The following is a 26,819-nucleotide window of genomic DNA, read 5'->3' as shown; positions in this document are numbered from 1 at the left end:
TAAATTTCCTTTTTCTTTCTTTTATCTTTTTACCAACAGAATTTGTTTCTTTTACTACCTGCCAATGTCTTCATCACTTACTTATATGCCCTCTGTTATTTTTTCTTCTATTTCTACTACTACTAAAATGTCTTCTTTTTGTTCATTTTCTTCTTTATTTTTCTTTACTCTTATTTTCATTTTTGCAATCCATCCATAATGTCCCATTTTGTTACATTTATAACATTTCAATTCACATTTTTTGTATCATGTCCCATTTCTCCACAAACATAACATTTTCTTTCATCACAATAACTTATCAAATGCTCTTTTCAAAAAAAAATGTTTTGGGTTCTCCGCAATATTTTACATCACCCCTATTCTCTTCCACATTTATCATGCTTGGTGTTGTATAATTTTTTTCTCCTTCTATTTTTAATACAAAATTACAATCCCATCTACCAGTCAACAACCCCCTTTTCTCAGAAACATTTGAAATTTCCAGTACTTCTTTACATAAAGTTTTCAAATGTCCTTTCAAAGTCTCTCTTTCCACATCTGTTCGAAACTGTACATGATTTTTTCCCTGTTAAATGCTTTTATCACAAAGATTCCATGGGTTACAGTCTTTTTTTCGTATTTTCAAAGAAAATTTCCATTGGAAAAACAATGCTCCTACTGTCTCACTCTTCATAACTGTCCATTTCTGTCTTCTTTACTTTGAATCCAAAGCACATATTACTGTTTTTCATTTTTTTCTGTCTTCTTTTCTGCTACAGCCCTTTTGCCTTCTGTTCATTAATAAGCATGTGTTTCGTTTTCCACCTCACCAGTATTCTTCAGGATCGTCTCTGCATCCTCCTCTTGAAATTTCTCAACATTGTCCCCCCAGGAAACAACTGAATGTTCTGGCTCACATTGCATCACATTTCTTTAAAGGAGAACCGCAACTAAAGACTCAAAAAGCATGTTTATTTCATCATGGTTTGGTGTTTCCTACATTTTAACACCACTCTGGGCCTATTTACAGGTTTTTAAATATTTGAATATGTAATTTCTGAGTCTGATCACATAGGGTCTGGCATCTTGAACTAATTCTGATTGTCTGGTCTGCCTCTCGGTATCTCACAATGCAGTGCTCGTCTTTTTCTTCCTAAAGCCCCTGTCACTGTATTGATTTACATGCATACACACAGCTGTCTTTCAGTCAGTTTTAAGTAACATTTCATACCGTTCAAGGACAACTTAAAACACAAAAAATGCAAATGCCACAGAACAGACTTTGAAAGTGCTTTTACTGCTGCTGCTTTTTAGAATGACTGAACTGCAGTTTTTTGTAAAGCCTGAACTGTACTACTTTGACTCATCTACCATCCCCCTTCACACTTAACTTCCCTAGCTGTCAAAGTGCTAAGGGTAATTTGAGCTGTTACCTGCTGTGATTGACAGCTCACAGCAGGAGACTTGACTCATGTACTGTTTCCTTGTTCTACCCTTTACTTTCTGTATGGATAGGGGAAGGACCACAGAGCTGTGACATCACAATATGGGTGGGTCTTTATGATGGTCATAATGATAGTTTAGGGAGGGAAATGGCCAGAAAACTACCTGTATTCATTGGCCTTGATGACCTCAATGAATTGGAGACTTTTACGGGCGGGAAAAAAGTTTTTTGAAAGTGAAACCACCAAAGTACAGTAAGGCACTGCTCTAGTGGAGAGAAACAGCCAATTTAAAATAGTTTAAATACTATGTTGTTGTTTATTCACAGGAGGGACAATAAATAGAGAGAAAAAGGACAGAGAACTTGAGCATTTAATAACAGAATCCCGTAGTTGTCCTTTAAGTAAATCATTTCCCAACCCTCCCAACTGGAGGGTTGAAATTGTACAGCTATCATTTGCTGACTCATCTCCATTAAACAGATTTCTTTGAAACATCTCCACAGAATCCTGCACACAGTCTCCAGTCTCAATATTTGCTTTTTCCTCCATTTCTCTCACCACTCCATTACCTCTTTCTCTCTCCATCTACCTCTGTGTCTGGAACAGAAACAGGAAGTGCTCCTGCAAAATGGATCCCACTCACAACGATGACGAGTAGGCAAAAATCCCTGATGCTGTGGCCAAATTCCCCTAGCAGTACAAAAGCCACCTCAGGTCTCCTATGAAAATAGGCTACTAGCCTACTGGGACTAACTCAGTCAACAAAGGATGAATAAATTAATTTATTTCAGAGACTGGAAATGTAAAACTGTTTTACAGTTGGCATGGTTTTCCCTTTCTACGCCTGTCTTTTAAACACCTTTTCAGCTGAGGGGTGTACAGAGGAGATCCTTGTCTAAAGATGCATTTAGGAGCTCCACCTTCATATGGTCTGGCTCCTAAGCAATCATGTCTCTGAATCAGTGGCCCAGTAACTGTTCCTATGCATGATGGATCCAGCACAGATGCCTCACTGCTCAAGCATCTCCATTTTCAGGTCCTTAATATCGAACCCTCCACCTTAGACTTGGGTTGAGCTGGACGAGACTCTTGGAACTTCAGCATGTACATCCAGCAGTTATGGGCCATAAAGACCCGGGTAGCAAAGTTATGTCCTCTTCCCAAAGATGTCAAGCACCATGCTCTCCCTGTCATTGGGAACAGCATTCCTAGATGGAGAAGAGCCGGTACCCTTGCTATAATCTGGGGGCAGTGGATTAGCTAAGGAGTTTTGTATTAACACTTACGGAAATCCTGGACCAGTAAAAGCAGTAAGGATTCCTAGGCTCAGAGGGAGCGACTCTCATTCTACTGATGAATTGATAAATGGATTTTTTAATATTTCAAAGACTGAAATCATAACAAGAAGCATACATTCAGGCAGGCTCATAATGTCCCTGTATCTTAACTGGGCCTGTAAGAAGCTCATCTGCTTTCCAATTGAAGGTCTCCTTCATCATGTGAAAGAGGTCCCTAAATGAAAAATTATCTGGTGAAGAAAAAATGAAAAGGATTTCCTTGGTGTCAGACTTAAGAGTTTGAGAGGAGAGACACCTGGTTATATGCCAGATCAACCATCTCTGAATCAGGAGCATCTGAATCCATATCTGGGATGCATACAATCCATAATACAAAACAGCTTTACATCACAGCATACAAAAATAGCTTTACTAGTCAAGTCCCCCCCCCCAAATAAAAGGGCCACAAGCAGAAACCATAGGATTTAACTGTCCAAAATTTGTTCAAGTGAGCACTTTCACCCAGAAACACACACACACACACACACACACACACACACACACACACACACACACACACACACACACACACACACACACCCCTTCCAATTATGTGACTTTTGGATGCATAAAGAAACCCGCTAATAGTCTTCATTGTGGCTGGTCTGAGCAGCATCTGTGCTTTAACCTCCAATCATAAAGAATACCTACACATTAAAGCAACAAAACAACCTGTGGATTATGCAGAAATGAGTAATAAGAACCACAACAGTAATAAACAGAATCTGAAAGGCTAATGAATATCACTCTAGTAATAATATATGTAGTAAGTACTTTAAGTTTTCTGTTATCAGCTTTATTTTAATCAAACAATTACTGATCCCCATGTAATTTTCTTGCAAATATATGTTATTTGCATGCAGGGATCTGCTGTATAGTGAGAAACTGAAGAAGCTTTTATTAAAAGCTCCAACTTGCGTAATTTTTGCTTGCTAACCATTGGGAAGGTCCAATTAAACCAGTCCGCTTACCTGGCGACTTCAACTACCCAAACATTGACTGGGAGCACTACTCAAGCCCCAGCACCTTAGCCCAAAGGTTTCTGGAAATTATAAACTCAAATGCTATGGAACAACTAGTCACCACTCCCACAAGAGGGGACAACATACTAGACCTGATCATTACCAACATGGGGACTCTATGCTCCACACCAGAAGTATATCCCTCATTGGTAAGATCAGACCATAAATTAATTTCACTGGATGTCCACATCCCGACCCCACCCCCATCCCAGAAAACCACAGTGAAAAACTTCTCAAAAGCAAACTTCTCACTTCTCAAAACCGAACTGGAATCCTTCAAGGCCCCAGGGCCAGTGGAAACTACTGCCCAAACTGCAGAATCCTATATAAACGCATTCTACGGACATCTCCAGGAATGCATGGATCATGCTATCCCAAACAAAACCAAGACCCAATCATCCAAAGGCAGGCATCCAGTCTGGTGGACCCATGCCATAAATAAACTGTACAACAGAAGGAGGAAGCTACTACATGATAGAGCAAAATCCCTAATAGGGAAGGCATCTCTGATCAGTACTAGCAAAAAATTACGATCCCTCATAAAATCCTCCAAGGCCAGCTTCGAGAGAAAAATTGCACAGGACACCAAAGACAATCATAAGGCTTTTTTCAGTTATGTTAGAAACCTGGGATGCAACTCCCAGACTTGTTCTGAGTTGATTCTAAACGACAAAAAATACACTGAACCCACAGACATCGCCAATATCCTGGCAGACAGGTTCAGTGCAAACTTCTCCACCCCCTCCCCGCCAAAAGAGCAAGTATCTATCCGGGCAGAGGGCTGCCTCCCAAACATCTCTGATGCTCAGGTGAAGGCTGCCCTCTCCAAAGCAAAAAACACTGCTTCCATGGGACCAGATGGTGTCCCAGGTTGCATCCTACATGAACTCCAAGAGGAACTAATCCCTCAAATAAAACAGCTATACAATCTCAGCCTCACTACAGGATATGTGCCCACAGAATGGCGTACAGCAACAGTGGTCCCACTCCACAAAGGTGGAGCCTCTACGGACCCTGGCAACCATTGCTCCATAAGCCTGACTAGCTTAGTCTGCAAGGCTATGGAGAGGATCATCATGGAGCTCATAAACAAAGACATTGGGGACCTACAGACACTAGATCCTACCCAGTTCGGCTTTGTCAATGGCAGATCCTGCCTTTTGAACCTGGTTGACTTCTTCAAAACAGTCACCAAAGCCATAGATGAAGGGAAGGTAGTCCACACAGCCTATCTGGACCTTGCAAAGGCATTTGACACAATACCCCACTGGCATCATAGATAAGCTATCCAGCTTAAATATAAACCCCTATGTCACAAGATGGGTCGCAAACTGGCTCAAAGACAGAACCCACAGAGTGAGAGTTGCTGGAGCCATGTCCGACTCGAAACTGGTCACAAGTGGCGTCCCACAGGGTTCTGTCCTGGGACCACTCTTGTTCGGTATATACTTTTCGAAGGTACAGGCAGACGTGGGAGGACTATGGCTCACCAAGTCCGCAGACGACTGCAAACTGGGCACCATAACCAACTCTCCAGCTGACACAAACATCCTTCAAAAAGGTCTCACAGAGACAGATAACTGGTGCCAGCACCATGGTTTAAAGCTAAATGCCAAAAATGTATAGTCATACCCTTTGGCAAAACAATGTGCCCACAAATTACCACATAGGCGGAAACCCATTAAGTACAGAGAAAGTTATTAGGGACCTGGGGACCCAAGTTGATAGCAATCTCTCCTTTGAAAACCACATTGCCAAAGTGGTTAGAAAGACCTTCTACATAGCCCACCTCATCACGAAGGGTTTCACATCTAGATCAAGAGAGGTAATCGTGCCCCTTTATTCATCCCTCATCAGGCCCATCATAGAATACAATGCCCCTTTTGGGATGTACCTTACCAGACACCTGCAGCAATTAGAAAGACCCCAAAAGTATCTCACCAAGAGGATCAAGGGTCTCAAACAGATGCCATATGCTGCTCGGTTAAAAAAACTCCAGCTCTACTCAGTTGCATTCCGCCTACTTCAAGGCGATCTATGCCTGACATACAAAGCTATGTCACATCTAGAATTAATGGACATGCTCCACCTCAGTAAATCTAAATCCCTTAGAGCCACACGCTCGAGGGACTTGAACCTCAGCACAGAAATAAATAGAACTTGCTGGAGGGACAGGTTCATAACCCAGAGGCTCCCTTTGCTCTGGAATAGAATTCCAGTTCATGTGAGGCAGAGCACCTCACTGAATCTCTTCAAGAAGAATCTCGATAGGTGGATGGGGGATCGTAGGTTTGTCCCAGGGATTCCTCCCGTGTCACTATTGGACAGAGGCACAGTAAAAGGGCACAGTATACTCAAATCAAGGGGTGGCGTAAGCCATACAAAAGCGGGCTAGGCTTATAATTGCCCCAGGGCAGATAGCCTAGTATGAACCTATGAACCCTATGGTCATAAAATACAATATGAAAGAGAGGGACCATATTTCATCAATAAGAAAATCCCAAACTATGGACTAAAAGAAGAGAAAATGAATGAGGTATAGCCATGCAAAGAATGGGTGTTTTAGGGTGTGGTATATAAAAACCTCATTGCTATAAGACATGATGCGGTCACCAACTGCCTGATATGCTCATATATAATTCTCAGCTAAACTAGAACACTCTACCAGTACAAATGGACTGTTATAATTTAAATGACAAATTCACTGCCTCATAACAATCCCTTAACTCAGCTGTCACAGAGAAGCCTTCTTAGAGGAACACATTCTCAGCACTGCATAGTATGGAAGGAGGCCCAACTATCCCCAAAATGTATAAAAAGTTGTCAATTGAGAGACAGCTGATAAACAGAAAAGTTATACTTTTTATAATGAAAAGATGGATAGAAGGAGGGAAGGTAAGATAATTACTGTGATTTATATCTACAATGCCCTAGAGGATTCAGTGAGAGACTTTAGGGATATGTGCAGGCTGTTGATGAGATTTCAAAAGGGTATGACCCTTTGGTCCAGAGACTAATTTTAGCACTACAGCGGAAGGACAAGCAAACATTCAAAAGTGTTTACTCAGTTCATCAGCTTAGCAGATGTGTTTGCAGCAGAGGATTAACAGCAGCCATAAAGTACAGTTGTGTACACTTACCATAAATGTAGATGTTCGAGTGTATTCACTGTTGCAGTCATTACATATGGGTTATCCTGCTGGCAGGTTGCCCTCAGTCGGCCTGAATTCCAAAGTCTTGGGTCCTGTGTCGGCTGTCGTCGCCCCTTCCCTGACATCAGGTCATCAGGGGTATAAAAGAAACAGCCGACACCATTTTCTTTAGTTTTTCTTGCCCCAGATGTCAGGTGCCCCCTAAAAGGGTAGCCAAAATTTATATGTATATATAAAATTACATGCAGCAATATAAACTTTTACCTTCATCCACAAGCAAATACACCCCATAGTTTGTATAAATCAGAGAAGGAAAGATAGGTTCCATCAGAAGAAAAGGGGGGAAGGCGGATGGGCAACCTGGACTACAACAGTGAATACACTCGTACATCTACATTTATGGTAAGTGTACACAACTGTACTATGTTCTTCGTGTTTCACTGTTGCAGTCATTACATTTGGGTAGATTCCCAAAGCTATGGTTGGGAGGCTGGAGCTAAACAGCATTAGGAGTGGCTATGAGACCCTGCACAACTGCAGTGGCAAAGCCTGCTCTGGATTTATAGTAGAATGGCAGATGAAAGTGCTTTGTAAAGGTGTGTACTGAACTCCAAGTAGCTGCCTCTAAAATGTCCTTGGTTGGTACTCCCCCTGAGAAAGGCTGCTGAAGTGGCTGCAGCTCTGGTGGAATGTGGCCTAATGCCTTAGGCACTGGCTTGCCATGGTATAAGGAGCAGAAATGAATGCAGTGGCCTATTCACTTTGAAATAGTCTGCTTTGAGATAGCCTTTCCTTGTGATCTTGCAGCATATGCCACTAGAAATTGCTCTGTCTTTCTGAAAACTGGTTCTGTCCAAGTAGAATCTAAGCTGTCTGTGCACGTTCAAAGAATGCAGAATTTTTTGCCCCCTTGTTCTGTGGATTTGGATAAAAGGTTAGCAGATGAATCGTTTGGTTAAGAGCCACACTGGACACCACTTTAGGCATAAATGTTGGGTTTGTCCTCAGGGAGACCATGTCCAGATAAAAAATGATGAAAGGTTCCACAGCCATGAGTGCTTGTAGCTCTGAAACTTGTCTTGTAGAAGTTATTGCTAGGAGCAGAGCTGTTTTCCAAGATCAAAACTTTATATCAGCAGTAGCAGCTGGCTCAAAAGGAGGCAGGGTGAGTTTTTCCAAGACATAGTTGAGGTCCCATGCCGGCATTGGTGATCTCCTTCGAGGCCTTAAATTTTTGGCTCCTCTGAGGTACTGTTTTAATAAGGGATGAGAAAAGATTGGTGGCTCTGCATTGTAATGAGCCAAAGTGGCAGAGGCATGAATTTTAATAGATGAGAAAGATAGGCCTTTGTCCAGCATCTCAGTTAAGTATTGTAAAATCTGAAGAACATTTGGCACAGCTGTATCTGTTCCTTGTGCCTGGTTCCAAGCACAGAATCTCTTCCATTTTCCAGCATAAGATTTTCTAGTACTAGGCCTTCTGGCTTCCAAAATGACATCCATCACAGCTTTACTGAGAGGTGTGTTTTGTATAACTACATTATCCGCTATGCTGCCAGGTTTAAAGTCCTGAGTTGGCTGTGCAGGATCTGACTGTTTTTCTGGGACAGTGGATGCGGTACTTGAGATAAGGTCCAAGCTGGGCATTGAGACAAGCTCCTCAATATTGGGTACCAGTGCTGACGGGGCCAGTCTGGTGCAATCAGTATCATCTTTGGCTTCTCCTCTCTGACCTTTAGGAGTACCTTGGGGAGGAGAGACAGAGGGGGAAAGGCATATACCGATAGGTTTTTCCAGCTGAGGGATAGGGCGTCCACTTTCCATGCTTGTCTGTGATAAATCCTTGTGCAGAATCTCTTCAGTTGGTAGTTGTGAGGGGAGACAAATAGGTCTATGTCTGGGCATCCCCATTTCCTTGTTATCATGCTGAAGACTTGTGGACCAACTGCCACTTGTGGGGATCCATGAGGTTTCTGATAATTCGTCTGCCAGAGTATTTTTCCTTCCTGGCAGGAATTGTGCCTGCAGATGTACTTGGTAAGTCAATGCTGTGTCCCATAAAGTCATGGCTAGTCTGCAAAGGGGGTATGAATAAGTGCCCCCCTGCTTGTTTATATACCACATGACCGTGGTGTTGTCCGTCTTTATCAGTAGTTGTCCTGGATGAAGTAGGTCCTTGAAGGCTGTCAGGGCATTTTGAGCAGCTAGCATCTCTTTTTGATTGGCATGTAGATGCATTTGGTTTGAGGTCCATGTTCCCTGAATGCATCTTCCTGCCATGTGGGCCCCCCAGGCATAATCTGATGCATCCGTTAGTGTCTGCCTGGCTGGGGGCAATGTGAATGGCTGTCCTTTGTTTTGGTGACAGGCCTTTGCCCACCATCGAAACTCCTGTTGCAGGCAGGGAATGAGAGAAATTATAGTTTCCAGGCTGTGGCAATGTTGAGCCCAAACACTTTTTAGGTACCACTGAAGTTTGCTCATATGCAGTCTTGCATATGGAATTAATAGGATGCAGGATGCCATGAAGCCCAAAGCCTGCAGAATTTTTCTTGCAGGTAACTGGGCCTTTGTTGCTAACATTTTAAAATAGGTAGTCAGTTGCCTTTGTTTGTCTGGTGTGAGATAAACCATCTGGGCAGTAGTATTTAAGCTTGCATCTAGGAATATTATCTCTTGAGAGGGTACTAGTTTTGATTTCTTTTCGTTGACTGTGTACCCTAGGCCTGTTAGAAGTCTTTTCAACAACGCCAGATGCTGCAGTAGGATGTCCTTGTTCTCTGCTTGAATTAGACAGTCGTCCAAGTAAGGGTATATTTGTATTTCTCTTTGTCTGCAGAATGCAATTACTGGTGCCAGGCACTTTGTAAAGACCCCGGGCACAGTAGATAAGCCAAAGGACAGTGCAGAGAATTGGTAATGCATTGAACCAGCCTTGAATCTGAGGTATCTTCTGCATATTTGTCTGATTTGGACATGCAGGTATGCCTCTTTTAGGACTAAATTTACAAGCCAAGCTTTCTTGCCCAGCATGGGCAGAAGCTGCTGCAAAGTCAACATTTTGAATTTTGGTATATCCAGGTATGTGTTCAGAATCAATAGGTCCAGCATTGGCCTCCAGGCCTTGTCCTTTCTGGGCACCAAGAACAGTCTTGAGTAAAATCCTTGTCCCCGCTCTTGCTCTGGCACTTGTTGAATGGCCCTCATGTCCATGAGGGATGAGACTTGTTTTTGTGCCTCTGCCCATTGATTTTTTGGCAGATCTGGCCAGCCGTTTGCCTTTGGCAGGGTATGGAAACGGAACTTGCAGCCTTGTGACACGATGTTTAGAACCCACTTGTCCTGGGTTATAATGTGCCAATTTTGAGAAAAAAGTGCTAATTTCCCCCTAAGGGTGCTGCCACGAAATAACTGCTTGGTGCAGGCAGGGGGAAGTCATTGGGACTGCTCCTGTAAGGTTGTGATTTGTCTTCTCCACTTTTGGAGGTAGAAGCACCCCATTGCTTTGACCTGTATGAACCTTCCGCCTGGGATCTACCTCTAGGGCGTCTGGGTCTGCCCCTTTGAGGTCTGTCTGACACAGGAAAGGACCATTTCTTTGTTGGCCAGTGTCTACTAAACCTAGGTGGCTGTACTTGTAAGAAATCTTTGACTGTTTGCATAAATTTAGCCTTGTCCTCCATTTTCTTTAACACCTCTTCTGCCTTAACACCAAACAAAGTATCATGCTGTAAAGGTGCATCTAATAATTTAACTTTAACATGATCAGGCAGATTTTGTTCCTTTAACCAAGCATGCCTTCTAATTACAGAACCTGTAACTGCGGCCCTGCAGGAGGCCTCTAAAGAATCAAAACCACATTGTAAAGTATGCTTTCCAACTTGTTCAGCTGTATACATATATCCTGCATTTCCTTGTTTTCTGCACATTCAGAGTTTAACAACATTTTCTATTTAAGCAATGCCATGACATGTTGCTGATATTTGAGCATATGAAACTGACAGTTTAAGGCCCTTATAGCCAAGGTAGCAGATGTGTAAACCTTTTTTTATTCCCCATCTGTCCAGTGCCCTAGAATCTCTGTCAGAAGGGGTAGGGTTTTTTGCAGCAGAAGCCTTAACTCCCTTGGGACCCTGAGAAATAGTTTCTGGGTCTGCAGCAGGGTTTTAAAAAGGAATTTATGTGAGTCAGGAACCTTGTAGTATCTGTCAGGCTTAACAGGAGCTGGAGGTAAGGAGTTAGGGGTAAGGCTAGACTCCGAAAACACATCATCTACAATGTCTAACACAAGAGGGATGGCAAGTGGCTTGTGCTGAGGTAGTAACAGGAAATACCAGAGTCTCTTTTTAGATTCTGAAAAATCTTGGCTCTCCCAGTGGAAATGCTCCCTCATGGTATGTAAGGTTTCCCCAAAGGAATAGTCCTCAGGAGGAGAAGCTGTAGGTATGGATTCTTCAGCATCAGAATCCTCATAGGAGGGAAAAGAATATTCCTGATCAGAAGAGGAATCAGAAGAAATGCAAACCTGATCTGAAGATTCATAGTCAGACTCTTGCCTAGGCCTCTTATCAGGAGTGGGATGGGAACCCCTGATTAGGTAATCAAGTCTTCGGCCATTTTAAGCATCTGTTTTTTGGGCATGGAGGCCTGTCCACGTGGCTCTAGAGTTTGCTTCTTTGCCTTTGAAGGAGCTTTAGTCTTTGCCTTTGAAGTCGGTTTAGTGTATAGATGTTTGGGTCTGAATACACCCTCAGAAGCCGGTGCCTGCTCAGCGGCTCCGGACCTATCTGAAGGATTAGTGTCCGAGGCTCCAATACCTTGAATTTCCAGCGGCATGGCCGACTCCACATTGGAGTCGGTAGTGGCCTGCGACTCTAAAGTAGCGGTTGTCAGGGGATGCGAAAGCGCTTCACTGAGAACTGGCGACTGGCTTAGGAGAAGCTTCGTCGTCGGTTTTGGGCCTCGGCTGTCTTTCTTTTTCTTTGCACTTTTTGTGAACTCCGGTAGTCGGATGGCTTTCCGACGACATTTCTGGAGAATTAAACCTGCGTCCAAAGTAGTTCAAAGCAAAATCATACCGACAATTAACAGTGTGTTGGTTAAATCTAGCACAAAACCGACAACCCAGAAAATTATGATCGGGGCCTAGGCAAGGAATACAGTAAGAATGAAAGTCCTCATGAGGTACTTGCTTCCCACAAGAAATACAATTATTAACTTTTTCTGACATTGGTTCTGGAGCAAGAAAAAAGTTTCCCCAATGGGGTACTTAGCTTTACAGAAGACTTTGGATCTAAAATTCGAACTTGAAAATCTCAGAAGTCGGCCGACCGGCACTTGCGAACTGCTTCTGCTTCGGGCACCGCGTGACAAGAAAGGCTGGGAAAATCTAAAGGAAATGGTGTCGGCTGCTTCTTTTATACCCCTGATGACCTGATGTCAGGGAAGGGGTGACTACAGCCGACGCAGGACCCAGACTTTGGAATTCAGGCCGACTGAGGGCAACCTGCCAGCAGGATAACCCAAATGTAATGACTGCAACAGTGAAACACGAAGAACATCTACATATATTATTAAAAAGTTTATGCTGAGTATTCTTGGATAGAAAGAATATCTTTAAAGAAGACAGGCATTTGATAAATATGTGGGAGGTACTCCAAACATTTTTGTTGAACCACTCCCCAACTGTCCTGGATGTAATGCTAGAGAGGTGGACAGGCAGAAACACTGGCAATTTCATGTACTGTACAATACATCAATGAAGTTCCAAGAATGGTGAATATGATTACGGGCAATGTGGGCAATGTAGAGCAGATCAAGCAGAAGAATTTCATATGTTGAGATGTGCAGAACAGTTTATCAAGGAAAAGTTACAATCAGGAAATTAAAAAAAAAAAAAAAGACAATTTGAAAAATCTGTGTTGGGAGAGTGGCAGAACATCAGGTAAGGAGGGTAACATTACTTTATCAGGATATTAGCTTGCCAGAATTAGAGACAGCTAAACTGGTTGAGAAGGAAAAATACTTTAGCAGGAAGTTATGTACAAGGTATTACTGGGTAACTAGCCAAGACCCTGCAGAGTATTAGCTATGAGACCAAGACAGGCCAAAATACATTGATGGACTCAAGAGACAAATATCAAGTATTAGGTAACCACAAGAACATATAATCTTTATTTTCACGGGTACTTCACTTTATAGAGAAGATAACAGTAGCCTAGGTGGATATTTATTAGGGAGATTTTTTAATGGATACGATGCCCCACCATAAAGCTGACATCGTACACTCAGCAAATGGCGAAATCCAGGATGTAATGATGTTACCTTGTGGAAAGTTATCTGGTTTGGATGGAATGCCTTTGGAAAAGTATAGGATGAAGGGAGAGTGGATGATGCAAAATTTATCACAGGTAATTAATGAAGTACTAAATACACAAGATAGACCACATTCTTGGAAATGATTGATAATTTCTGCTATTTTTGAAAAAAGTTAAAGACCTTCTTTATATAGAATCTTATAGACAAATTGTGGTTCTAAATGAAGACTATAAAGCATTAATGGCATTGCTGGCATCCATACTGACCACAGCCATAATGGACCTTACACACGGATATCAGCTTAGATTCACTAAGACAATGGCAGACATCTGACAATGTTATGAAAATGACAGTCATAAAACAAAAAGCCCATAGGTCAGGTAGGCTACAGATGATGATTGGCCTGGCTACAAATACCTTTTGACAAGAGTCTGGTGGAATTACTTAAGGTGCTGGATAAGTTATTCCAAATAAATGTAACTTTTGAAGAAAAAGTATAGAGTATTTACTTCATTTATTTATATTTGTTTTCTGTGGTAGAGCACTTATTTCTATGTGCCTTTTTCAGACTTAGTCCAGCAGTGGTGTGTGGTTAAGTCACTTGTTCAGTCCTGCAGTTATCCAACAGTAGCTGAAGGAATCAAACCTTACACCACTGGACCACAGGAAACCACTTGCTAACATCTACTTAATGCTCTAAGCTATCTGCCACAGTTAAAGATCAATGTGGAACATACTTCTATGTTTTGGTTAAGAACTACAAGACATAGTTACCTGCTCTCCTTGCTCCTATCTGCCCTTTACTTACAAACATTAGCAACCCCATTAAGGCACTTCAGGTTTGTAACTAGTAAGAAGGAAACCACATTGGAACTGTATACAGATGATCTCCTGGTCTGTTTGAGAGATCTAGAAGATCAAGTGGGCGGATTGTCTGAGTGTCCTGGCAGACTTTGGGAAGTTATCAGGCTACAATGTGAATGTTAGGAAGAATCAGCACAGCTAGCTAGTAGCTGTAGCATAGCTCTCCACCCTCCTTCCCTATTGTCTTGTCCTTAAACTTGGTGGCTTTGCAGTTGCCCGCCCCTACTGTAAATTTGATCTGGGACACTCCTCCCAGTCCAGTCTCATTAGCTCATTCTACTTAATACAGAAAGAACATTTGGAAAGGCCAACTCCCACAGTTTCTTTACCATGAATTATCCTCCATTCCTCCTTTCTCCCTTCCAATTAAAAAAAAAAATAAAATTTCAGCTGCTTTTACAGTATTTGTTTCCTACTCCTTCTCTATAACTTCATCTTGCTTTTTCAGCTACTTGTTCTCTAAACTGTTCAATTGCATCTTTTCTGCTGCATTAATTACTGCTTGGTTTTAGCCTATTTAAATTTTAAGCGTTATTCTAAGCCTCTTCATTTTGGTCTAAGCACTTGGGCTTTAGGCCTACCCCCTTAGCTTTCCCTAGAATCTCTCCCTCAGATTCCGACAAATATGGATGGACAATTTCCTATGGTTTCTCCTGCCAGCCTGGTTGATATGGGCATCCTGAGACAGTGTAGCAACTGCCTCATGTACATGGACAACCATCTGCTATTTCCACCTAGGAACACAATTTATGAGAGATGCAATTACATTAAGAACCTAGAGTATATGCTCTCTCCCTCACAATCCAGTATATCTGACACTGAGAAGGTTATCAACACAAACACTACACCTCAAACACCACCCTCAACTACACAACACACCCACATATGTGGAGGTTCTCAACAAAAACATACCCAAACTAAGGAGACCTCAGAGGCAGAAAGACACGCAAACTCCACAACTCTCCACACCACATACCACACATAGTCCACACACCTGTCTCTCTCCACCATAAAGGCCTAACCATAAATCCAACATATTAGTCATAGGAGACTACATTGCGAGTCACACAGATGTGCCTCTCACCAGGCTGGAAAAGGAAAAAGTCACGGTTAGCTGTCTGTCAGGTGCCAGAATTCACTAGATCATACACGCACTCAGGTCTCTCAACAACAAGTGCTGTTATGACTCTGTCATAGTCCATGTTTGAGTGAATGACTTGAGATGTACCTCCCTGGACTATATGAAGAGAAACATGATGGAGCTCGCTGAATATGTGTCCCAGGCAGGTATGTCCCTAGCCTTAAGCAGCATTCTACCATCACCCAGAATGATGCCTCAATACAAGCAGAAAACGACTGACTTTAATAGTTGCCTTTGTTTCTGGTGTCATTCCAGGGGGATCTAGTACCTGACAGCCTGGTAAGATATGATCGACAGACCACGATGCTTTGCTAGAGATGGTCAGCATCTGTCTCACTTGGGCTTCAGGCTTCTGGCAAAGGCTCTCGCCTCCCCCATAGTGCCTTTTTTAGGAAACATTCTGAGGTTGATAAAGCCAACATAAAAATTCCAACAAAACGCAAATTAAAGGTCATGCTGCTAAACGCTAGGAGTCTAAACATGAAAGTGCACTCACTGCAAGCATTCTTAACCCTGGAAGATGCTGACATTTGTGCCGTCAAAGAAACCTGGTTCAAAGCTGCAGAGAGCAACCCAGCCTTACCTGGTTACTTATCCCATCATACATTCAGACCCCAAACTGTGGGCAGCACAGCCAAAGGAGGTAAAGTTTCAATGTATAGTAAAGACACACACACCTCCAGGCTGGTCAAACAATATGACGCACAGGAGACGCTACAGGTTGCGTTAACCACTGACAAGACCCCTATTCAAATCATAGCAAGCTACAGACCCCCAAATTTGACTCAGAATGCCCACTCCACCTATTTGGACCTCTTTAAATCTATCAAGATTCAACCCTTTACCCTGATCCTGGGTGACTTTAACTACCCAACCACAGATTGGAAAAACTGCTCATGCCAGAATGCAAATGCCCAGAGATTCCTTGACTTTATCAATGCAAATACCTTGGAGCAGCTAGTCGATAGCCCCACAAGAGGAAATAATATCTTGGACTTGGTATTAACCAACATGAGTAACCACTGCAGCACCCCTACAGTATCATCCTCCCTGGTAAGATTCGACCATAAAGCGGTCACTTTTGAAGTCAGCATCTCCCCTGACCCCCCTTCAGCTAGGATCAAACAAACAAAAAAAAAAATCTCCAAAGTGGATTACAACCTCATGAGGGATGGTATAAACAGCTTCACAGCCCCCTTCCCCTTTGTTGAAACTGGCCCCAATGTCCAAATCTACACCACAGTACTATATGAGCACTTATATAGATGCATTGAATCAGGAATACCTGAAAGGACAAAATCATCTTCCACAAGGAAGAGTAAACCTGTCTGGTGGATATCTGCAATAAATAAACTATATAACAAAAGGAAAAAAAACTGCTGTCCAGGACCAAGAAACAGCAAGTGCCCAATTGGAAGCAATCTCTCCTTAGTCTGAATAAGCAAATAAGAGCACTAGTTAAATCTTCCAAAGCCAACTTCGAGTCTAAACTGGCCACATCTACTAGAGAAAATGATAAGGCCTTCTTCACATATGTCTGCAATCTCAAAGGAAGCACACCTGGATCTGTTCAGAACTGATGGTCAAGGACACCACATACACAAATGCTGAAGATATAGCCAACCTACTGGCCAACAGATTCAGTGAAAACTTAACCCCTCTGCCCCCCCCCCCTTTAGTAAATCAGGACATCCCCAGTACCTGCCCACCTCCCCTTATCTCTAGGGAAAAGATCATAACTGCCCTCTCAAAGTCAAAAAATATAGCCTTCATGGGACCCAATAACATCCCAGGCTGCATCCTACATGAACTTGCAGCACCATTAGGCACCCTATTCAACCAAAGCCTGAGTACCGGCTTTGTCCCAGCTGAGTGGAGGGTAGCCACTGTCATCCATTTGCACAAAGGTGTAGCATCCACCGATCTGGGAATTATAAACCCATCAGCCTAACTAGCCTGATCTGCAAGGCCATGGAACAGATGATCATGGACCTCATTAACAGGGACATTGGCAACCTCCAAACACTCGACCCCACACAGTTTGGCTTTGTCAAGGAGAGGTCATGTCTGTTAAATCTGGTTGACTTCTTTGAGACAGTCACCAAAGTCATGGACGAAGGGAAGATGGTGCACACTACCTACCTTGACCTGGCCAAGGCCTTTGACACTATTCGACACCCCGGCATAGTAAACAAACTCTCTCAACTAGGTATCAATCCATATGTTATCAGATGGATAGTAAAAGTACAGTTGTGCACACTTACCATAAATGTAGATGTTCGAGTGTATTCACTGTTGCAGTCATTACATTTGGGTAATCTGCTGGAAGGTTGCCCTCAGTCGGCCTGAATTCCAAAGTCTTGGGTCCTGCGTCGGTTGCTGTCTCCTCTTCCATGACATCAGGTAGTCAGGGGTATAAAACATGCAGCCGACGCCATTTTCTTTAGTTTTTCTTGCCCCCGATGTCACAAGCAAATACACCACATAGGTTGTAGAAGATAGAGAAGGAAAGATAAACTTTAGAATGTCAGGGGGATGGCGGGAGGGTAACCTGGACTGGAAAAGTGAATACACTCGAACATCTACATTTATGGTAAGTGTACACAACTGTACTATGTTCTTCGTGTTTCACTGTTGCAGTCATTACATTTGGGTGGAGTCCCAAAGGTTGGGAGGCTGAAACTAAACAGCATTAGGAGCGGCTATGAGGCCCTGCTGAACTGCAGTGGCAAAGCCTGCCCTGGATTTAGAGTAGAATGGCAGATGATAGTGCTATGTAAAGGTGTGCACTGAACTCCAAGTAGCTGCCTCTAAAATGTCCTTGGTTGGTACTCCCCCTGAGAAAGGCTGCTGAAGTGGATGCAGCTCTGGTGGAATGTGGCTTAATGCCCTTAGGCACTGGCTTGCCATGGTATAAGTAGCAGAAATGAATGCAGTGGCCTATCCACTTTGAAATAGTCTGCTTTGAAAAAGCCTTTCCTTGAGATCCTGCAGCATATGCCACTAGTAATTGCTCTGTCTTTCTGAAAACTTTGGTTCTGTCCAGGTAGAATCTATGCAGTCTGTGTATGTCCAAAGAATGCAGAATTCTTTCCCCCTTGTTCTGTGAATTTGGATAAAAAGTGGGCAGATGAATGGTTTGGTTAAGAGCCACACTGGACACCACTTTAGACATAAATGTTGGGTTTGTCCTCAGGGAGACCCTGTCCGGATAAAAAATGATTAAAGGTTCCACATGAGTGCCTGTAGCTCTGAAACTTGTCTTGCAGAAGTTATTGCTAAGAGCAGAGCTGTTTTCCAAGACAAAAACTTTATATCTGCAGTAGCAGCTGGCTCAAAAGGAGGCAGGGAGAGTTTTTCTAAGACATAGTTGATGTCCCATGCAGGCACTGATAATCTCCCTGGAGGCCTTAAATTTTTGGCTCCTCTGAGGTACTGTTTTAATAAGGGATGAGAAAAGATTGGTGGCTCTGCATTGTAATGGGCAGAAATGGCAGAGGCATGTATTTTAATAGATGAGAAAGACAGGCCTTTGTCCAGCATCTCAGTTAAGTATTGTAAAATCTGAGGAATATTTGGCACAGCTGTATCTGTTCCTTGTGCCTGGTTCCAAGCACAGAATCTCTTCCATTTTCCAGCATAAGATTTTCTAGTACTAGGCCTTCTGGCTTCCAAAATGACATCCATCACAGCTTTGCTAAGAGGTGTATTTTGTATGACTACCTTATTCGCCATGCTGCCAGGTTTAAAGTTCTGAGCTGGCTGTGCAGGATCTGATGGTTTTGCTGGGATAGTAGATGCGGTACTTGAGGTAAGGTCCAAGCTGGGCATTGAGACAAGCTCCTTAATATTGGGTACCAGTGCTGGCGGGGCCAGTCTGGTGCAATCAGTATCATCTTTGGCTTCTCCTGTCTCACCTTTAGGAGTACCTTGAGGAGGAGAGGCAGAGGGGAAAAGGCATATACTGATAGGTTTTTCCAGCTGAAGGATAGGGCGTCCACTTTCCATGCTTGTCTGTGATAAGTCTGTGTGCAGAATCTCTTTAGTTGGTAGCTGTGAAGGGAGGCAAATAGATCTATGTCCGGGCATCCCCATTTCCTTGTTATCATGTTGAGGACTTGTGGATCCAGCTGTCACTCGTGGGGATCCATGAGGTTTCTGCTTAGCTCGTCTGCCAGATTATTTCTCCTTCCTGGCAGGAATTGTGCCTGCAGATGTACTTGGTAAGTCAATGCTGTGTCCCACAAAGTCATAGCTAGTCTGCAAAGGGGGTAAGAATGTGTGCCTCCCTGCTTGTTTATGTACCACATGACCGTGGTGTTGTCTGTCTTTATCAGTAGTTGTCCTGGATGAAGTAGGTCCTTGAAGACTGTCAGGGCATTTTGAACAGCTAGCATCTCTTTTTTACTGATATGTAGATGCATTTGTTTTGAGGTTCATGTTTCCTGAATGCATCTTCCTGACATGTGGGCCCCCCAGGCATAAAATGATGCATCCGTTGTTAGTGTTTGCCTGGGTTGGGGTAGTGTGAATGACTGTCAGGCAAGGAAGAAAGTAAGAATGAAGTAAGAATGAAAGTCCTTATGAGGTATTTGCTTCCCACAAAAAATACAATTATTAACTTTTTCTGACATCAGTCTGGAGCAAGAAAAATGTTTCCCCAATGGGGTCCTTGGCTTTTAATTTAGACTTCGGATCTGAAACTCGAACACGAAAATCTCAGGAGTCGGCCGACTGACACTTGCGAAATGCTTCTGCTTCGGGCACCGCACAGCAAGAAAGACTAAAGAAAATGGCGTTGGCTGCATGTTTTATACCCTTGACGACCTGACATCATGGAAGAGGAGACAGCAACCGACGCAGGACCCAACACTTTGGAATTCAGGCCAACTGAGGAAAACCTGCCAGCAGATTACCCAAATGTAATGACTGCAACAGTGAAACACAAAGACCATCTGCCTCACTGATAGAACCCACCTAATCAAAATAGGGGAAGCCACCTCTTCAAGCAGTAGATCCACAACGAGTGACGTACCCCAGGGATCAGTCTTGGGGCCTCTGTTATTTAGGATATACTTCACTGAGGTGCAGGCCAAACCAGTTGGCTATGGCTGGCCAAGTTTGCAGATGACCACAAACTGGGCGTGGTCATCAATTCCCCAAGTGATGTGGGCATCCTCCAAGAGGGTCTCATCCAAACAAATGACGTGTGCCAGAAACATGGTCTCAAGCTGAATGCCAAAAAATGCATCAGCCACCCCCCTTTGGGGAGAGTGATGTCCCCACATATTATCACATTAATAACAATGTCCTAAGCATGCAATCACTCATGAGGTATTTGTTCTCCCAGGTTGACAGCAACCTGACTTTTGACCACCATGTTGCTTCCGTTGTACAGAAAGTTTTCTATATGGCGCACCTCTTAAGTAAGGGTAACTCATACAGGGACAAGGAGATCATAACATCCCTGTATTCTTCCCTAATAAGGCCAGTTATTGAGTACAATGCCCCCTTTGGCATGTACCTTGCAAAACACATGCAGCAGCCGGACAGACCACAGAGGTTCCTCACCAGAAGAATCCAGGGCCTCAAACATCTACCCTACACAGACAGGCTAAAATCCCTGTCCCTCTACTTAGTTTCATACAGACTCCTCAGAGGTGACCTCTGTCTGGCATACAAAGCAATCTCAGACCCTGCCTTTACGGGACTACCGCGTATCCGCAAGTCAAGCACCACTCGAGTAACCCACATGCAACTTCAACCTGGTGTGTGACATCAATAGGACTTGTTGGCAGGAGAGATTTGTGTCCCAGAGACTCCCTCATCTGTGGAATAGACTTCTTTCTCCACATCAAGCAAAGTACCTCATTGTCCCTTTTCAAGCACAACCTGGTTATCTGGATGAGAAACAGAAAATACACCCCTGGGATTCCACGTGTCCCTGCTGGACAGGAGCTTTGGGTGCTGACTTGTCTAAACATGGGCTAAACTCTTGGCTAGGCCCCAGGGCCAATAGGCTAGCAACTTCCTATGATCCTATGAATCAGCCTATTTAAATTTGTCTTGTCTAAAAGAATGAAGATTAGGTACTCAAAGAAGGGGCAGAGCAATCAAAGTATCTGAGAATATACTTGGCATCAAAATTAAATGAGACAGTAAGGGCTACTTATGGGAAGCTACAAGTGGGGTCTATATATCATATAGTCGAAGTTCCGTAGTTTCGACTACCATATGTACGAACACATATGTCCGAAGTTACAGAACTTCGACTATGTGTAAAACAATAAAAAAAAAAAAAAAGGGGGAAAACAAAATAAAAGGTTGTATGCTTATAGAGCAGGGGGTGGTGGATGGCGCAGGGGGGCAAGTCCCTCTGCGCCATCCACCACCCACCGCTCTATAAATATACCAACTCCGAGGTCACACTAGAGTGCAGTAAAGGAAACATTTCCTTTACTGCACTGTAGCGCGACCTCGGAGGGGGTGCAGTGGGGCTTGCCCCCCTGCTTACAATCCTCAGATACATTCTTTTTGTTTTTATATTTTTTTTTTTTTTACAATTGAAGTATGACACCTTTGATCACATTCGAAGTTGTCATACTTCGATTACGTGATATAGACCTGCTACAAGTGTAAGGGCTGGCTGAGGGAGAGAAAATGGATGGATTTAAAACTAAATCAGAGGGTTTATCTTATGTGGAACTGTACTGCTTCCTTTAAACCAAGCATTTCATTTGTGACAAGACAGACAGTATCCCCTTACTACACATTGCAATCCCCACAAATAACTCCCATGTCTAAAGAGGAAAACTGACGTAACACTTGGTGTAACCACATTTAAGCAAACAATTCCAACCATCTACCAATCAGAATCTATGTGATATGCAGGTCAGAAAAATGATCTAACAGCAATTAAGGAATATTTAAAGATAAAAGCAAAGTATGATTAAGTGCACTGCAAGTTTTATGAAAGAATAAACTGCCACATCTGTCATACAGTTCAAGACTTCTGCTACTGCTATACAAAAGTATGGTTGGCAATACCCACTCAACAAAGGCCAAAAAAAATGAAAAAGTTCAACGTAATTGCCAAAGAAAACCAGCCCTGCAGCAAATGTTACTTCACAGCATCCTGTACATGTCGGATGCAAGATTAAAGCCAGCCTGCATTAAATAGTTTCTATGTGTACTAGCAGCTCTGGCCTTATAACTAAAAATTAGGACTGAATGTGAAGATCTGCTTTAGGGAAGATGTACTTTCTAGCAAACAAGGCTAGCCATCTTAGTTTGTGCTGCACATAAGGCAAACTTTATTAGCTTAGTGCATTTTAAACAGTATTTTTTAGTAAGTCTCACCACTAGCCAGTTCTCAGAGTGCACAAGGTATACAGGTCCCTTTGCCTTCCTTTGTACAGACTCATGGATAATCCTCCCTGTCACAGCATCAATGAGATAGACCCCAATAAAAGTCCGTTCTTGATGCGGATCAGTGCTCTCTGTCACCACCGCCAGCAAATTCGGATTCAGATACTAGAGAGAAAAAAAAGAAGGGATTAAAATCATACAGAATGAAGCTGTCAAGTCACCAACTCCAAATACAAAGATAACTATCACTTTTTATTTTTAACCTGAAATACTCCATCATTAAACCCTGCAGACTCTTCTTTCTCTGTGGAGAACTCCAAGCCCCATTCATTCCTCTGCAGCAAGAATCAAGCAAGCTGGGCATAGGAGTCATCCCCTCACCAGTGATTGGGGTCCCTACTCAAGTCCCTAACAGTGGCAGTTTCAGAGTTGCACAAATGTTCCTTATAGAGGGCACATGCTTACTACCATAAAGTCCACTTTTTACCAATGAAATGCACAGCTGAGCAGTACAGATATCACTAGGCCCACAGCTGCAAGCAGTGTACCTACATTCCTGCAAGTACTGCTGGCACAGAGTCAAACCACTCATCCCAGGATGGGTGAGGCAGCATTAGCTGGTCATTCCCATTCTTCTCTGCTCAGCCCCTCCAGTGCCCATGTCACTAATTAAATATGAGTTACCTGGATTGCAGTCAGGGCTTTATCCCACTATTATAGGAGCTAGTGGCAATATATATTTTCCCTCAGGAATGAAGTACTCCACTAGTATTACACCTTTAATATTGGATAAATCCATTTTCTTATATACTACAAAACCACTCACAAAACATGCCACTGCTTTTTGCAGTCAAGAGTCAAAATACATTAGGGCCAACCAAGTGAAGTTGGCATGATTAAAGCTTCAAGTGAATGACCAAAGTTAGGGAATAAAGATAATTTAAGGGCTAGCTGTATGAAAATGCGAGTTTCTGCTTAAAATACTTCTCCCTCAGGAATGATGAATACCTTATAATGTCACATCATGATACAAGTCAGAGAAGAGGTGCACCAGTGATTACTTCCATCTACGTTGAAGACCTAAACAGTTTATTAGACATCTTTATAACACCCATTCACATTACGGCAGTTACACTATTTTAGAAGACAGAAAATAATTCAGACTGAAGAAACAATGCATGACAAACCAGCAAGACCAACATCACAAGCTATAACGACTCCATATTTGAGCAAATTCAAACCACAAACAGCATCTTTAAGAATGGCCTACTGCCACAGGGTCAGGGTATCCAATTATGCTGCTGTTACAAGTTCAATGAGTGAGACCAGCACAGGCAAACCAGTCAGAGAAGGTGAGACAGAGAAGCTTATGGCAATTTTACTTGCTTGTGGGATGTGAGAAGAGTCAAATACTGCAGTGCTTAACCCCCAAATGGAGACTGGAGGGTTCAGAAAATCGTTATACTTCTTAACAGAATGCTGGACTTGCTTACCATAAAATATGTGCAACTACCACCGAGAGGCACAGAAAGTACAGATGTTAAGTTGTCTATCTCGCCTTCGTTTCTTGCTTGTTGGGATCGGAGCCAACCCTCGGCTCTGACTTGGCCATCTTCTATAGCTCGAGAGCTGTTTACTGGCTCGAGGCTACCCCTTTCCCATGATGCCCAGCACTAGCTACCCAGATCTCATTTGCCGCTTCAGCTGCGAGGTTCGTTGTTACTGGCTCAGGCTCTTGTAAGTTATTATAATACTTTTCTAGCAAATTAGGGGTTCTTTTTTGATAGTTTAGACTTTCAACATTATCGCTAGTTAGCTTGTTGTAGTTTTAGTGTTATTGTATTTTTCCCTTAGAACTCGTTTAAGTTAGAGAGTTCTTCCCCTCCCCCCCTTCCTTTTTTCCCTATCTCTACTTATTGAAGTGTTTTAGTTTTAGTCTTCTCTTTTACTTCATAGGTAGCCGTTTAAGTTAGAGGCTTCCTATTTAAAAAAAAAAAAAAAAAACTTCTTGATTGTAGTTATTGTGTTTTTTGGTTAGGTTAGTGTTTGTAGAATTTTGTTGTTGGGCCTTTGGCCAAAGACTTTCTGTGTAGGCTAGATACGTCTAAAGAATCCAAAGTGTCTGGATTCAAAAAGTGTGACTCATGCTGTCAGAAAATGTCTCTGACAGATGGGCACTTTTCTTGCGTCTATTGCTTAGACGCAGTGCACCTGCAGGACTCTTGTTCTATATGCCATGCATTCAGCCCAAGGGTTCTGCAGGAGCGTAAAGATAAGCTTATCTTAAGGGGTTTTCTTAAGCCCCAGGATTCACTGGCCAAGGCTTAGCTGGTGAAATATCCTAAAACAAAATAGTCGGCTCCCAGCTCGCAGTCATTGGCCCAAACATTACCGACTACTTCGGTTCCGGCTGGAACCTAGGAGACTGCCTCCCAGTCAGCTCCACCAGCATCTTCAGAGCCGTCTCAGACCCACAAGAGACTGAGGTCCCCTTCTCTAGAGTTGATACATTCGGCCCCTCCGTCTCCCCTGTTGCAAAGAGACCACAGTCACAGATCCTCCCACTCCTCTCGGTTCTCTAGACTCTCGGACCACGACATGGAGAGAGTGGTCAGTAGGTTGTTGAAGTCGCAGGCAATGGCCAAAATGTTACCCAGTCCTCCTCAACAGGTGTTGGCTCCATCCGCTTCCATCGATGTTCATCCTCAGACTCCTCTGAGCTGGAGTTTGTTGGGGTTCGAATCGTGGAACCGTCAGCACAGATAACTATTTCCCCTTTGGTTCCATCATCGGCACCAATCCCCTCGATGGCACCTTCTGTCAAGGGATCTGGGTGCCGACTCTCCCACGTCGGTTCCAAGGGGGCGAGTAGCATCGGACGCTTGTCTGACCCCGTTCTCCCTCTTGTAGCTTCGGCGCAGGTGAGCTCAGCTCCTACATCGGCCTGGGAGCCGTCCCCCTCAGTGCAGAGGAGGATTCCGGATATGGAGCCTTCTTTGCATCGTGGCAGGGATGCCTTCGATGTCATGAGGAGTGTACTGGCCCCTGAGTCAGCACCACATTCGACCCCACTGGCTCCATCCCCTATAGTGCCTGTGTCAACCTCTGTCCCTCCTCCAGACTCCAAGCGTGGGGAACCAACGCTCCAGAGCACCCCACTAGATGTTTCCTCTTCTTCTGAGGCCTCCCTTGATCATTCAGGGGAGGCCCCTCGGAAGAGGAAGTGCAAGAGGAAGCACATTGACTCCCCTGAGTCTGTCACTTCGGATACGGATTTGGATGAATCAGAAGGGTCCCCGAGATCCCCCTCTGAAGATGTTTCCGTTTTGGACATCCTAGAAATGCTCAGGCAGAGGGGGAACTGGACTGCCCTAGCCCTACTGAGGACGAATCCGTATTCCTACATGTGTTTGGTTCGCGCCCTTCCACCTCCTGGGTGTCTCCACCCTTCGATCCACTAATGTGTTTTCTGGTTAGGTTAGTGTTTGTAGATTTTTGTTGTTGGGCCTTTGGCCAAAGACTTTCTGTGTAGGCTAGATATTGTCTAAAAAATCCAAAGTGTCTGGATTCAAGAAATGTGACTCATGCTGTCAGAAAATGTCTCTGACAGGTGGGCACATTTCTTGTGTCTATTGCTTAGGCGCAGTGCATCTGCAGGACTCTTGTTCTGTATGCCATGCATTCAGCCCAAGGGTTCTGCAGGAGCGCAAAAATAAGCTTATCTTAAGGGGTCTTCTTAAGCCCCAGGATTCACCGGCCAAGGCTCAGCCGGTGAAATCTCCTAAACTGACCAAATCATCGGCTCCCAGCAAAGAGCAGTCATTGGCCCAAACATTACCAACTACTTCGGTTCCGGTTGGAACCGAGGAGACTGCCTCCCAGTTGGCTCCACCAGCATCTTCGGAGCAGTCTCGGACCCACAAGAGACTGAGGTCCCCTTCTCTAGAGTCGATACTTTCGGCCCCTCGGTCTCCCCTGTTGCAAAGTGACCGCAGTCACAGATCCTCCCACTCCTCTTGGTTCTCTAGACTCTCGGACCACGACGTGGAGAGAGTGGTCAGTAGGTTGTTGAAGTCACAGGCACTGGCCAAAATATTATCCAGCCATCCTCAACAGGTGTCTGTTCCGTCTGCTTCCATTGATGTTCCTCCTCCGACTCCTCCAAGCTCGGAGCCGGAGTTTGTTGGGGTTCG

General features: G+C 43.6%; 1 protein-coding gene across 1 annotated transcript in view; it reads right to left on the bottom strand.

The window, feature by feature from the left end:
- EMC1 (ER membrane protein complex subunit 1) overlaps nucleotides 1-26,819 on the bottom strand; it is a 1,424,536-nt gene that overhangs the window by 385,367 nt on the left and 1,012,350 nt on the right. Inside the window, exon 21 of the mRNA XM_044087063.1 lies at nucleotides 22,618-22,791. Coding sequence (XP_043942998.1) covers nucleotides 22,618-22,791 — 174 coding nt within the window. The remainder of the gene's footprint in view (nucleotides 1-22,617; nucleotides 22,792-26,819) is intronic.

The sequence above is a fragment of the Protopterus annectens genome, chromosome 1.part1, assembly GCF_019279795.1.
Source record: "Protopterus annectens isolate FY-2018-M chromosome 1.part1, PAN1.0, whole genome shotgun sequence".
NCBI classification, from domain to species: domain Eukaryota; kingdom Metazoa; phylum Chordata; order Ceratodontiformes; family Protopteridae; genus Protopterus; species Protopterus annectens.
Note: the sequence above shows the minus strand (reverse complement) of the source record. Positions and strands in the feature narration are given on the sequence as shown.